This window comes from Lepisma saccharinum, chromosome 3 (assembly GCF_977018435.1).
Source record: "Lepisma saccharinum chromosome 3, izLepSacc3.1, whole genome shotgun sequence".
In the NCBI taxonomy this organism is placed as follows: domain Eukaryota; kingdom Metazoa; phylum Arthropoda; class Insecta; order Zygentoma; family Lepismatidae; genus Lepisma; species Lepisma saccharinum.
The window spans coordinates 33210948-33226496 of record NC_139231.1 but is presented as its reverse complement, the minus strand read 5'-3'; the positions used below and the strand labels follow the sequence as shown (position 1 = coordinate 33226496).

General features: G+C 36.1%; 1 protein-coding gene across 2 annotated transcripts in view; it reads left to right on the top strand.

Annotated features, from left to right (window-relative positions):
- LOC145984962 (DNA mismatch repair protein Msh3-like) overlaps positions 1-15549 on the top strand; it is a 107665-nt gene that overhangs the window by 65293 nt on the left and 26823 nt on the right. For both annotated transcript variants that reach the window (XM_083118406.1, XM_083118405.1), the window contains exons 14-15: positions 4339-4563; positions 10252-10366. In XM_083118406.1, coding sequence (XP_082974532.1) covers positions 4339-4563; positions 10252-10366 — 340 coding nt within the window. The remainder of the gene's footprint in view (positions 1-4338; positions 4564-10251; positions 10367-15549) is intronic.

Genomic DNA, 15549 nt, shown 5'->3' with positions numbered 1-15549 from the left:
ATTTGAGGCTGGGTGAGCTTTAGAGCCGCTTTATGCAGGGACAAAGCCAGAGAAATTCCGACCTTAGATCACCCACCCCAGATTTCTAGCGTGGCAGTCAGACTACCAGGTGTGCTGGGTAATAATTCTTAATTGATCCGAAAGAAAACAAGTGTATCTGGGGTGAAAGGTAACAAATGCTTTATTCAAAGTATGCACCATCGCTAGCTATACATTGTGCCCATCTGTCCGTCAAATTGTGGATGCCTTTCCAGAAAAATCGTTCATATTTTGAGGTTATCCAGTCAGCAAGCCATTGTTCGACATCTTCGTAATTGCTGAAGTGTTGCTGGAAAAGTGAGTGAGACATCGATGAAAACAAGTGGTAGTCCGAAGGGGCTAAGTCTAGTGAGTACGGCGGGTGGGGTAAGAATTCCCAGCCAAGTGCAGAAATGGTGTGTGTGACGCCTTTCGCTATGTGTGATGAGCCGTTGTTGTGCTGCAAAATCACTTCTGCATGTCTTGTCGCCCATTCTGGGTGCTTTTCGATCAATGCATGGTTCAAATTGATGAGTTGTTGACGGTAGCGAACCGCATTCACTATTTCAACTGGTTTCAGAAGCTCATGGTGCACCACACCCTTCTGATCCCACCAAATGCACAGCATTGTCTTCCTTCCGAAGTGATTCAATTTTGCGGTAGATTTTGAAGATTGTCCTGGGTCAACCCATGACTTTTTGTGTTTTGGGTTCTCAAAGTAGATTCATTTTTCGTCCCCAGTCACTACCCGATGCAAGAAAGACTTTCTTTCATGCTGAGAAAACAACACTTCACACACCATTTTTCGCTTTTCCATTTGTTTGTCGTTCAGATGATGTGGTACCCATTTTCCTGCCTTCTGGATCTTTCCCATGGCATGAAGACGATCAGATATGGTTTTGGCAACCAACATTTAACTTCTCTGCCAGTTGTTGTTGCGTTTGCGTATCGTCTTCGTCCAACAGTGCTTGCAATTCGGTGTCTTGGAATTTTTTCGGCTGGCCACGGCGATCTTTGTCTTTCAAGTCGAAATCATCACTTTTGAATTGTCGAAACCAATGCACACACGCGTCTTGAGTTAGGACATTGTCACCGCACGTTTCCACAAGGATACGATGGCTTTCACTCAGTTTTTCTGTTGAAGCACATGCTCCTTATTTGGTTTGAAGGTCAACATGTTCCCCACACAAACCCAATATCATGATCACTCGGTTGCACATCCACAGCATTTTGACAGGTACTGTCCTGGCAACACACTGACGTAACAGTTGTGACTGTGCACCAACCCTTGCTTCCAGTGCCATCCAGTGACGAAATTAAGAATTATTAACCAGCACACCTGGTAGAATCAAATCAGGCTAGAATTTCACGAGAAATGCCAGGGTAAAGGTTCCTTCAACCAATCTTTAATCAGGAAAAGTTACGACTGCGTGATTGTAACAAATGTACCTAATATTTTTCCAGGTGTGAGAAAACAGTGTACTATATACTGGGTGGTCCAAAAGTCCCGGAACGGTCAATTATCGTGAGAAATACATCAAATCGGAAAACTAAAAAATATGTGTTGAATAAATAAAAGAAAGCTATTCAATGATATCACACTTGATTCCCCACCCCTGCCCCCTGGGGGTGGGGTGGGGGCAACTGAAATGTTAAATGGAAACACCCATTTTGTATTGTAGAATCGGAAAGAGGACTTCATTCAGAGTCCAACGAGCTATCAACTATCCTCCTAGCTCAATTAGGAATGGAGATATGGCGATTTTAAATTTTCGCCCCCCCCCCAAAAAAAAAAATAATCAAAGGGACGTATAGTATGTCTGCCCCTAATTGAGCTAGAGTGAAAGCAATTGCAGATTCGGAATCTGCACGTCAATACCAGATTCCAAATCTGCAATCGCTTTCACACCAGCTCAATTAGGGGCAGAGATACGTATGTATGTCCCTTTGAAAATTTTTTGGTTTTTATGAACTTTTCAATCCCCCCCCCCTTTTTTTTCTTGCGAAAATCTAAAATCATCATATCCCCGTACATAATTGAGCTAGGAGGATGGTTGATAGCTCGTTGGACTCTGAATGAAGTCCTCTTTCCGATTCTATAATACAAAATGGGGGTTTCCATTTAAAATTTCACAGTTGCCCCCCACCCCACCCGGAGGGGGCAGGGTTGGGGAATCATGTGTGATATCATTGAATAGCTTTCTTTCACTTATACAACATGTATTTTTTTGTTTTCCGATTCGATGTGTATTTCTCACGATATGTGACCGTTCCGGGTCTTTTGGACCACCCGGTATATCACATTACTAACCAACCCCCTTCCCATCTTAAAATTTTGAGTTGGGTTGGTGTAGGGTTACCAGACGTCTGGTTTTTCCCGGACATGCCCTACATTTTAGCCTTATATCCAGCATCCAGGAGGGATTTGAAAAATGTCATAAATGTCCTACATTTTGAGCGTCACATAATATTAATTAGGAAAATACGTAACAGAAAAAAATCATGCAAGGTACAAGTCTGTGGACTGCACTTCCAAACTCAATAGTGAAATTTATTTTGATTCAGTCATTGCCCAAAAAGAAAGAAAAAGTTTGTCCTGCTATTAAACAAACAGGAAAATGGAAGCAATTAATGAACAAAGTTTTGGGACCACTTTCTGATAACATCACTGTTCAATGCCTGAGCAGAATTTCTTGCATTAGAGTTTATACTGATGTAACAAGGTGTTGCCCATTCTTATTCAATATTCAATATAATTTGATTGTAAAGCAGGGGTATAGAGAACAAAGTTATTCAGGGTGTCTGCCAGTCAAGAAAGTCATGGAAGTCAAGAAAAAGTAAAGAAATCAACAAGTAGGTCAAGAAAGTCAATAAAAAGGCAACAAATTATTCTTGCTACCATAATGACTGATTGGTTGATTTAGTTTATTGTACTTCACTTTTTTCTGTCCTTTTGGCTAATCGTGAAGATGAGGATTAATGGTTTTACGATAAGATGGATAGAGGGATAATCACAAACATATAGGGACAACTGACACAAGCCCCATATAAGATTATACTGGCTGCGAGTCCATACTCCAAAGCCTCGTTTTTCTGCCAAACACAGTTCAGGATACATTAATACGAGAAAGCAGATCTAATTCTCTTCTTAAATTCAGCATCAGCTTTTATATTAACTGACCTTGGTAAGGGTTTTCATTAAATAAATATTTATTATCTTAATTACTAATTTCCAACTTTACCTAAGTAGGGTTGAATAAATAAAAGTTAAGAAAAATGGAAAGAAAGGTCTAGAAAAGTCAAGAATTCTGGATGTGTTATTTTGGTAGACACCCTGTTATTGAACTAAAAACTACCCACGATGAAACTTCTGTAACCATTTTAAATTATGGTAATTGCTGAATATTTGTTTGCCATTACAGGTCATAATTCAAATGTTGAGAGAGTTCTTTCATTACAATCAACACAACAGACTCGCATGAGAAATTATTTCTTCATAAAGTCTGTAAAATGTTTGGTACTGGTCCCTATAATTTCAGAGTTTGACTGTCCTCTCTAAAATAAATATAGTTTGACTAAACCTGAAATTTTGATAAAAAATGTCTTCTCTGAGAAGTATCACTTAACCTTTTGGTGCCCAAGGCCATTTTCACATGTAACTCCCTTGATGCCCAAGCCGATTTTGAGCAAAATGCAGAGTTTCAATTAAATGAGTGTAGATCGGAGGCTAATTGACCTAGAGAGATGAGTGATATACCGTTGTACACGGAATGAACCAGAGATTGACTATATAAAATTTAAGCAAATCCGTCGTATATGTGGCGGCGGGAGGGGCTAACTCTCAAAATTCCAAAATTTCGGGAAAAAAATTTGGTTCCCCCACCCTCCCCTCAAGAAAAAAATACATGACAGTGTCGACATGCACATGGAAATGATCGCTGACATGTAAGGAACACAAAAATATTTGCATTATTATCATATGACCAATGTAACTTGAGTTGTACCCCCAAAAGGAATGGTCACTGATTCAAGCTTCAAAATGCAGCGGTACCTTGAAATGAATTTAGCTCAGAGACTATTTGCCTTGGAGATATGAACGATATACCGTTGTACGCAGAATGAATCACAGATTCAGACGATATATAATTTATGCACATTCGGCGTGGAATTCAGCATGGAATTGTTGGATTTTTTCCCCTTCTACTCCTATCTGAACTGAATTGTTACATTAACCACAGAGTTAATTTTTAAAACTCATTTCTCTTATTTTATTTGTTATTGCTAGTATTGCTGTAACTGACTATGGCGATTATTTTATAGGACAAAACAATGTAGCAGATTTCGAAGTCCAAAAGTGGAACAGTTGTCCAATAGATTATGCCAGCTGAGGGAAAGACTTGAAGCGGAATGCCAGAAAGCATGGGTAAAGACTCTGCAACAATTTTCAGAATATTACTACAGACACAAGAAAGCTGTTCATAATATAGCCATCTTGGATGTGCTGTTTTCTCTCACTAAGGTTGCAAAACAGGAAGGTTATTGTAGGTAAGTTGTAACCATATTTTGGTATTTTAACAAATAAATGAAATGCTTTTTGCTTGCCAAGATTAGAAACTGAAAATACATATTACTTTTTCCTTCTGACTGGTTTGTTTTTTGAGTATATTTTATATAAAAATGTTCTTTTTATTTACTCTATTTATTTTCAGCAATGTTGTATAAACTTGATTAATTTGATGAACATGCTAAGTTGAAGGCACAGCACTTATTTATTAGTATGTTAAATTATTATAGAATGGTCTGTAAAGTTACTTAGAAGTACAAAGAAAACTGGATGAGTAAGAGAATTTGTCTTACACAAATACAGTGCAACCATGATTTTTATGTTCCTGGATTTTACATTTTTCCACTCTATACATCCAAGCTTTGTAGTCCCAATAGACAAAATGCTATTAAGCTCTCCAGAATTTTATGTTTTCCTGCATTTTAAGTTTTTCATCTTGGTCCCCTGAAAAACGTAATATCGAGGTTCCACTGTACATAGAAATTCCTTGTATAATATATTATTATACTGAAATGAAGTAAGAAGTTCTATTAATTTTGGTGGCTACTGTCATAATTCCCAAGAGAATAGTAGCAGTGACCACCAAAATTAATAGATCTTAAAAACCAGTTTCACAGAAAATTACTTTATTTCAGTATAACAATTTGCTACCATTTATTTATTTTCCAAAAATGAATATTTAATATGTATATAATGATTTGTCACATTTTTTTAAGAAGAGAAATCAGCCATGTTTGTGCTATAAATGTAAATCAGAGAATTTGGTTTTGTTAAATGAGAGTATGATGATATTAAGTAATATGCCATGATATGAAGTATAGTATTGGGTAAAAAAATAAATGAAAAATATTTCACTCATGGTACATAGATGGATGGTTTGCTCATAAGTAAATGCTGTTACTTTTGGTGTAAGCAGACCCATGTGAATGGCACCAAGTCTTACAATATACTTGTAGGGAAAGTTGTCCACTGAGAATGCAAATGTTCTATCTCCAAATTGTATTTTTTTTTCTATGCTGCATTTACTATGCATCTTCATATATCTATGCTATCATCTGATACTTACATGCAAACAGTGATCAGAATGCTACATTTTAAAAGTAGCTTTGCTACAGCTGCCGCTACTCATCCAGAATTGTAGCTTCGCTATAGCTTACATTCACCAAAAAGTAGCTCGCTACACTACTCATCTATGCTACTTGCTACTTTTGCGCTACTTCTGCAAAAAAGAAAACCTTGAATCAACCACATGGATATTCAAAAGAAGCCTCTAGTATGATAGTTGTACTTACTGGAAAACAGTTTGTTATTTATTACTCCCTCTGTCCCATAATTATTGTCCGGTACACTTCTGTTTGTTGTCCCATAATAATTGTCCGATAGGCAAACTGTGACATTGGTGTATACAGAAGAAGAAAATTAAACATGGGATTGAACCATACAACGTTATTACTCAAGGATCAGTACAAATTTGCCGATCAAGTATCCAAAAGAACATAAATAAAAAGCCACCATTTTGGCATACCGGACTATAATTATGGGACAGAGGGAGTATCATAATTCCTGTATTTCATTAGATGTTTGCTCTAACATTGTGGATAGCTTTCATATAGCTAAATGAGCATCAGGTGGAGCGATGCTTTACATAAGTTTTCTGTTGGGAATGCTTCCCTGAAGACACAGTGGGAATTTTGTCACCTTGTAATCAAAGGCCCCAGGTTCGATACTTGGCAGAGGCACTAGTGATTCGGATCCAATCTCGATTAGTTTATCTGTGCATAAAGTGGACTCAAAACAAAAACTAGGAAAGATGCCTAGTTGGGAGGATGGGATCCTCCTGTTCCTCCATTCCCCACACTACTCATCATCATCATTCATCATTCTTCCTCATTCACACAAAGCGGACTCTAGATAACAGAATAAGAAAATAAACCATCCATCCTCATTGTCATGATTAGCAAAAAATACAGAAAAACGGTGTAAAAGTAGAAGAAATATATACATTTGGAAACTGTATATTAACAAAAGAAAATTATCGTTTCTGCAGAAAGGTCAATAACTCGTACATACAGTCAACTCTCGATTCAACGACCTTTCACAGTTCCCGGGAAAAAGGTCGTTATTTCGAAGGGGTTGTATTTGGAATTTGCACCAATTTTCAGCTTAAACGGAGCTCAAGTGGACACAAAGATGCCTAGGAGATGGTAACACCATTTATCCTGGTAGTTATACAACCTGTTATGCACAGGATGCGTGTTGTGAGAAGGAAAATAGAACATGAAAAAGTTTTCACAAAAAAGAATTTAAAATAATGTTACTTTCTTTCAATTGTGCACAGTCATTGCTTTTCCAGGAAATTCTTACAATTGTAGTTCATGAAAAACCCGTTTGCACTGAGACTTATGGAAAGGAAAGTAATCTCTCGCTTATTGCAAGCGAAACTTGAAGAATCTTAACACCAGTCAGACTGGCGCCAGCAAAAGTCGGGAGATAATTATATGCGTCTACTGGAGCATTGTCTGTTTCAAGATTAACTGGTAAGATTAGATCTCTCGGGAGAAACAACACAACCTTTCTAGGCACCAGAAAAAAAATGCAGGGCTGTAATTTTCATTCTGGTTCGGCCGTGTAAAATACATTGTAAAAAAAGTCATGTTTTCTTTGCTTCAACCAACTTCATTCACCCTGCTCCCCCCCAAACTCCTTCTTTGACTTGCATTGTAATCCAGCGTGAAAAAGGAAACGCACAACTTGCGATCTGTTTTCACCCAATTCGTATTCTAGGACACGTCATTAAACAGTCGCAGTCGATAATCATTCGGGTTTGGAATTGAATTTCACTTTAAACTGCGTATTTAGTCCCGATTAGTCCATCAGCATAAAATGAACTGAAAACAAGCTTTATGAAACTGCGCATTTTCACATATCAAAATGGTAGATCGTTATTTACTCTCACATTAATCGACAATTTAATGTTGGATTTAGGAGTATTCTCGATGTCAAACACCACTCCTCCAAAAGTTTTCCCCTTGAATAATGTCTCTTTAATCGGTCTAGCGACCATTCCTACATTGAACACTTTTTTTTTCTTCAAATGAATGGTTCTGAAGAAAAGCGGATGCAAATTAAATTTGCAGATTTGCTTATCAGAAGGCGCAGAACATGAAGTTATTTTAACTCTTGTTTTCCTTTCTGGAGATCAAATTTCGTTATCATCAAATCAAAACAGCTTTGCGAGATTCAAAACAATAACTTTTTCCTTCATGCTGGATGAGTCATTGCTGTTATCGGCAAGCAAGAGCTTTGCAGATGCTAGACAAAACACTGGCGCGAGCTGCATCGCAAAACAAGGACACCGGCTGGAAGTTCGAGCAACAGGTGGCGGAAGAGAAAAATCCCAGCATTTTAAAGATAATACAACTGTTGAAGGCGGAACTTTAAACAGCAGTGTAAAGAAGAAAGAAATGACCCTTGTCATTTGTTCGTTTTCAAGAATTTATCCAGAACTGGTTATCCCATTTTAGACGTCAAAGGAAAGGAAGAGGGGTGGGTCCACTTCCACCTTCGCCTGTAATCAGCCCGAGTGCACACAGGAGCAAGAAAATTGTGGCTGAAACAATCGGCTTCGCCCCTCCCCCCCACGTTTGCTGACAGAAAAGAGGGAGAAGTCAGTCAGCCAATGGAACACTTATTTGGCAGATATTACGACATCGACACAATTAGGAAAATGGATGAAGTGGGAAACGGGAGTTATGTTGCACGTAAGATCGAAGTAAACTTTTGTGTAAACCTGGATGACAACGTGGGTTGACGATCTTTAGTTCGTCTATGTGGTTTTGATTATCTTAACAACTTCGCTTTTTTATGAAGTGTTGCAGGGATCAAAGAACATGTTTTGAATTAAAGCGGTTACCGGAAGTTGTCGGCTACAAGGCCGAGAGTTGCTCACTCACGGGAACCTGCTGAACTCTAGGTCGGAACTGGACAGATGGGCCAGACTTCCAGGTGCCACTCATCTGTATTTTGGAACATTCCTGCGATATTATCTCTCAAGGTGTTGTATTTATCGATGAAAGAGGTTGACCTGCCATACACATTGGCAAAGACTGCAAGTCCAGCAGTCATTTCGGGCTGCTCCCCCCCCCCCTCTCCTGCGAATTTTCAGCAGCTCTTAGGACAAGGAAACAAGTCAAGGTCAATTTAAAATAACATCCAAGCACATTCGATCTTCTCTTCTCACATATCCAAGAGCAAGCGTGGCAAAACAAGCCTGGTGGGTTGGGTAGCATCCATCGGGTGCAGGGTAACATTGGTGCACTTGAGGGAGGGGAGACCAGAGGTCAAGTGCTATTGGATATTATCATGCATGGTGTGGTGGTGTCTATTTTTAGTTCAGACACAATTGTGAGTGGTAGAGCGCTCGTGAAGGGAATGAGTGAAAAAAAAATGCATTTTTCGACCGATTTCCTTCAATTTTTCAACCTTTTCCTAAATTTTTCACGGTTCCCGGAAAAAGGGTCGTTACTTTGAGAGGGTCGTTATACCCAGGGTCGTAGAATCGAGAGTTGACTGTACTTTTAACAATATCATAAAATATATTGAGGAAACTGATGTGTAAACCCGAGTGTTCTATACATATTGCAATTTTTACATTTGTGAACAAATATTATGACGAAAATAATTGTAATTCCAGAAAGTGTATGTCTATTATTCTTGTAACAATTATTTCTTGCTAGTGATATCCTATGTACTAACAATGATCAATGCTGTTGTACTGAGCCATTGAATGCTATTGCTTTGTCATTGTCCATCCATTGATCGCTCGTTTTTGCTCTACAAGATGTGTTTTACACAGTAATTAATGACATTTACCTCTCTCTTACACCTTGGATATCCAGAGGATTTGTTACTGGGGTTGTGCAAACGAGTTTTTTGCCCCAGGGGTGCAGCAAACAAGGCATGCTTCTCCCCAAAATAGCAATGCAGCTCAAGAAACGTAGCTGTTAGCCAGAATATATTCATTTATGCCAGTTCAGTTTAGTTATCTGGATATTAGATTTATTCTATACTAATGAAATAAATTACGCATATATCTGTAATCTGCGATATCAAGATATTTATAATCTAGATTATACGTATTTCCATGTAATAGACTTTGTCGTTATGAAACCTCCTGCAAAAGTAAGTATTATTGTCGAATTTTTCTTTGACTCTGTGGTCATATTCAAAATGTTCCTCAAAATGCAGAGAAGAAATGTAACTGCAGCGAAATTTTCCCTACAACTACAGGAATTTTGTAGCTTCACTACAGCTACCTCTACAAATTTTGTAGCTAGCTACAGTAGCGACGCTATAAGTAGCAGGCTACTTCCGACCACTGCATGCAACCAATATTGATATTTTCAGGGTATGTTTAGTTTACCTCCAAAATTTGGCAGCTGTAAATATTATATTTCAAATTAAAGGCCACTCCTTTCAAAACTAGCAAATCGGGTGTAAAATATTTGCATCCTCAGTGGATGAAATATAGAATAGTTAACAGTGTTGAAGCTGGTAGTTTACTTGGTTTGATGTTGTGAGTTCGAACCATGGTCAAGACCCAATTTTCTACTTATTACTTTTCAATACTTGCACTAATTTTTTTTTCTTTCATATATTTATTTTTGTAGACCCATATTGACTGACGATGAACCAGTAATTGATATTAAGAAAGGAAGACATCCTGTGGTTCCATTGTTGTTCAATTCTCAAGATCAATTTGTTGCCAATGATACATTGTTAGAGGTAAATATTTATAATGGATGTAGTTTTAATTTTACTTATATTTTGTTGTTACAAAGTAAAACATGTTAAATTTTCATTAGGTCAACCATCACTAAAAAGTTATTACTGATGACAGTTGAACTGAAGAAAACTTTATGCTAAAAAAAAAGGATAATGAGAAGTACAACAAGTAATTGATTATTTAATGTTAATTTTATGAATTAACCTTAAAAACTTAAAATAGACAAAAAATGTATGCAACTGAAAAAAAAAACAATCATGTAAGATTACTTTCATAAAATTACTGCAGAATTTGTTTTTCTTCTGAGTGTTCCCATTAAATTGGAAGTCTAGGAAAACCTGGAAAAGTCAAGGAATTTCATAAAAACTTTCAAAAACCTGGAAAAATAAGAGAATATTAAATGTGGTTGTTGTATCTGTAGCGAGTATTAATTTTTCACAATATTTGTAAACTGTAAATGATACAATAAAATGACATGTTTCTTCCAAGTAAACAAGTTACCATCATCATTTCCACTCAAATAATGTAGGGTCATTCCACGTGAAATTCACCCAGAGCAGGTTGCTTCATTGTCATGGATTTGCTTCCAATTTTTTTTTACTGGTAGATACTTGGCCCAATATGACAAATGTGTCATAATAGACTTGTCCAACAAATATGTTGAAAGTTACAAATTTTTGAAAATTTGAAGATTTTCAAAAATTGGATGGATGAACGAACGCACCATATATCACAAATCATGTCATATCTCAGAAACTTTGTGGAGTATTGTGATGATTTAGATATTGTTGGAAAGGAGAAGGACAGTCCTAACAGAAAATAACTGTTACCACTCTTACCTGCTCATAAAGTAGAAAAATCTTTAAAGAAAGTAATTTGTTGTGATGAAAAATATGCTCAACTTTGGGTAATTGTTTCATAGGGAATCCCAGGTTTTAGCACAATGAAAATTGTTACACAGGATAATCACTGCATGTCAAACATAATATTAAAAGAGCAGAAAGGTAATATTTTTCACAGTAAAAGTATCACAGGTTTCAGTATTGGGTGGATGAACCAATGTTTCCACTGGCATACAGCTATAATTTTGACATATCACCCTAAAACACTCACAAATTACCACTAATATGACTAACTAACTAACTCCCTAGCCTTCTTAAACCCGAAGGTTCATGGCTGCAGCAACACAGGCCTTCCATCTTTCCCTATCTTGAGCAAGTTCTATATACTCTTTTCCATCCCTACCGATTTCCCTTAGGTCCATCTCAACATTGTCCCTCCATCTTCGTCTTGGCCTTCCTACAGGTCTCTTACCATCAGGTTTCCCAACAAGAATCCTGTAAACTCCTCTTTCCTCTCCCATTCGTGCCACATGGCCTGCCCACCTAAGTCTTCTTGATTTAATTATTCTAATAATATCTGGACATGAATACAAATTATGTAGTTCTAAATTATGTAACCTTCTCCACTCACCTGTCTCCTCGTCCCTTTTAGGTCCAAAGATTTTCCTAAGGATCTTATTTTCAAATACTCTCAATTTATGTTCCTCTTTCAATGTAAGGGACCAAGTTTCACATCCATATAATACTACAGGCAAAATTACTGTTTTGTATATTTTAACTTTTAGTTTCTTAGATATTAAACGAGAAGACAAAAGTTTATGAAGAGAGAAGTAACATGCATTTCCTGAATTAAGCCTACTTTTTATTTCCTCTTTAATATAATTTTCATTTGTTAATATTACTCCTAAGTATTTGAATTTGGAAACTGGTTCAAACGAGTTGTTATCAATAATTAGATTTTGATTATTACGTAACACTTGGTTTCAGCCTGTAAGAATATATTTAGTTTTCTCTTTGTTAACTTCCAAACCTATCTCTCTAGCAGTTTTGAAAAATATTTTAGCATTATTCTTAATTGTATTCACATCATCCCCTAGTAAGTCTACATCATCTGCATATGCTAACAACTGAGTCATACCATTTAATTTTAGTCCTTCTTTAGTTTCTTTTACCTTCCTAACAGCATATTCTAAGGCAAAATTAAAGAGCAATGGAGATAATGCATCTCCTTGTTTTAACCCATCATGAATTGTAAATTTGTCAGACATATTAATACCCACACGAATTTTACTTTCTGTTTCACTGGTGCATATTTTTATCATCCTAACAAGCTTCTTAGGTATTCCAAACTGTACTAATATATTATATAATTTATCTCTTTTGACCGAATCATATGCTTTTTTGAAATCAATGAATAGCTGATGGACATTTTGATTATATTCCCACTTTTTTTCAAGTGTCTGTCTGATGTGAAAAATTTGATCTGTAGTTGATCTGTTACGTTTAAATCCACATTGATAATCACCTATAATTTCATTAGCATATGGGGTTAGTCTTGTTAAAAGAATGTTAGATAATATTTTATATGTTGTTGAGAGTAGAGAAATTCCACGGTAATTATTGCAGTTCATTTTATCACCTTTTTTAAACACAGGAACAATTATGGATTCTTTCCACTGTTGAGGGATTTCTTCTTTATTCCATATTAAACAAATTAATTTATGAATTTGACATATTAATGAATTTCCACCATATTTAATTAACTCAGCTGGTATTAAATCAATGCCAGGTGCTTTGTTATTCTTTAGCCTTTTAATAGCATCTTTGACTTCAGTCAAGTTAGGTTCTGGAACTAAAGGTTCTGCTGTGTGGACTTCATTTACTTCTGATTTATCTCCTACATGAACATTTAAAAGGTCATTAAAGTAGTTCTTCCATCTATTTAGAATATCGCTTGGGTCAGCTAGAAAATCACCATCTTTATCTTTTATCAAGTTTACTTTAGGTTGCCACCCCTTTCTAAACTCATTTACACCTTTATATAAATCTCTGATATTTTTATTTTTGCTGTTTGTTTCAATTTCGTTAATTTTGCTTTTCAAGTAATTTCTTTTTTTAATTCTAAACGTGCGGTTAACTTCTCGCTTTATTCTATTATAATTGTTTAGATTTGTATCATCAGAGTTATTTAACCACCTAAGTCTAGCCTGATTTCTTATTTCTATTAGATTATGACATTCATTATCAAACCATGGCTTACTTTTTCTCGGTTTATGGTATTCTATTGCATTACGTATGTGCTCCCAATTCTTATTTACGTCTGTTTCATTTATATTTTCATCATCATTTAAATCCTGCAAAACATCAAATCTATTTGACAGTTTAATTTGGTAATCTTTCTTAATTCTTTCATCAGTAAACTTTCCTGTATCAAATTTTATAACTTTTAGATTTTGTTGCTTATGATTTATCACTGAGAGTCTTTCTCTTAATTTAGCAATGACTAAATAATGGTCACTGGCACAGTCAGCACCTCTATGTGTACGAACGTCAATTATACTAGTATGCCTTCTCTTATCAATGAGAATATGATCTATCTGATTATGAGTTTTACCATCTGGAGAAGACCAGGTATATTTATGGATATCTTTATGTTTAAAAGTGGTACTTTTCACAATTAAATTCTTTGAGGTTGCAAAAGTAATCAATCTTATACCATTATCATTACTTAATTCATGAAGACTTTCTTTACCAATCGTGGGTTTAAATGTCTCTTCTTTGCCAATCTGTGCATTACAGTCACCTAACAGAATTTTCATATCATACTGAGAAAATTTATCAAAGACCTGTTCTAACTCTGTATAAAAATCATCTTTAGTATTATCATCTTCATCTTCCGTTGGTGCATGTATGTTTATTAAAATAATTTTACACCACCTACCCTGTAAAACTGCATATGATATCCTATCATTAATAAATTCTACTGTTTTAAGAGCCGATATAATTTTATTATTTATGAAAAAGCCTGTTCCAAAATTATGATTTTCAGTACCACCATAGAAAAAAGTATAATTTTTAGTTTTACAATTCCCTTCTCCTGGCCACCTAACTTCCTGGACAGCTACTACATCTAATTTATACTTAACTATCTCATTAACTGTACACTGAAATGCCCCAGGCCGGTAAAGGCTCAGAACATTCCAGGTGCCTAATTTAATATATTTATTCCTAATGTAGATCTTATCCTTAGTCCAGAGACCTCCCAAAGTAGTCCCCACCCGGAGATCCGAACGGGGGACTATTTTACCTCCGGAATATTTTACCTTGGGAACATCCATGGCCTTATATTGTTGTTTCTTGACATGTATTTTTACAGTGCAGAGTTGTCAGCTCTACGCCTAACCCCCAATATGAATGGAGGAACTACTACACAAGACAAACACAAACACATTAGACAGCACAATTACTACACAAGACGAACACAAACACATTAGACAGCACAACTACTACACAAGACACACATAAACACATCACAACTATAACAATATAAACACCAACACACCACAACTACTACACAATATAAACATAAACAAACTACACACCACAACTACTACACAAGACAAAACAAACATACTAGACAGCACAACTACAACACAAGACACATACATACACATCACCGATACTACACAAGACAAACAGAAATACATTAGACAGCATAACTACTACATAAGATAAACACAAACACACTAGACAGCACAACTACTACACAAGACAATCCCAACCACACTAGACAGCACACCTACTACACAAGACAAACGCACATACAAGCACACCACAACTACTACACAAGACAAACACAAACACACTAGACACCACAGCTACTACACAAGACAAACACACATTACACAGCACAACTACTGCACAAGACACACAAACACATAACAACCACTACACAAGGAAAAAACAAACGTACAACTACTACTACACAAGATTATGAAGAAAGAAAAAAAATAATGGGAAGGGAAGAAAATTAGTTGAAAGAGAAAAAATAAAAATTGAAGTGAAAAACGAGAGGGGGAATGATTGGAAAAAGAAGGGATGGAAATGTAATAGACCACGGGTGCCAAATTATATGGGCTTGAGCTCACCCAATAATTTGTCATTATTATTATTATATATTTGTTATCGTGATTCATGGTGGAGTGCTTATTGAAATCGGTAAATACCACTAATATGAGTACACATAATATTGTTAGAAATGCTGAATAAGTGAGAGAAGCATTACTGTGATGTTTATCCACTTTTAGTTCACAGAGATTGTACTAAGACCAGAATTTTTG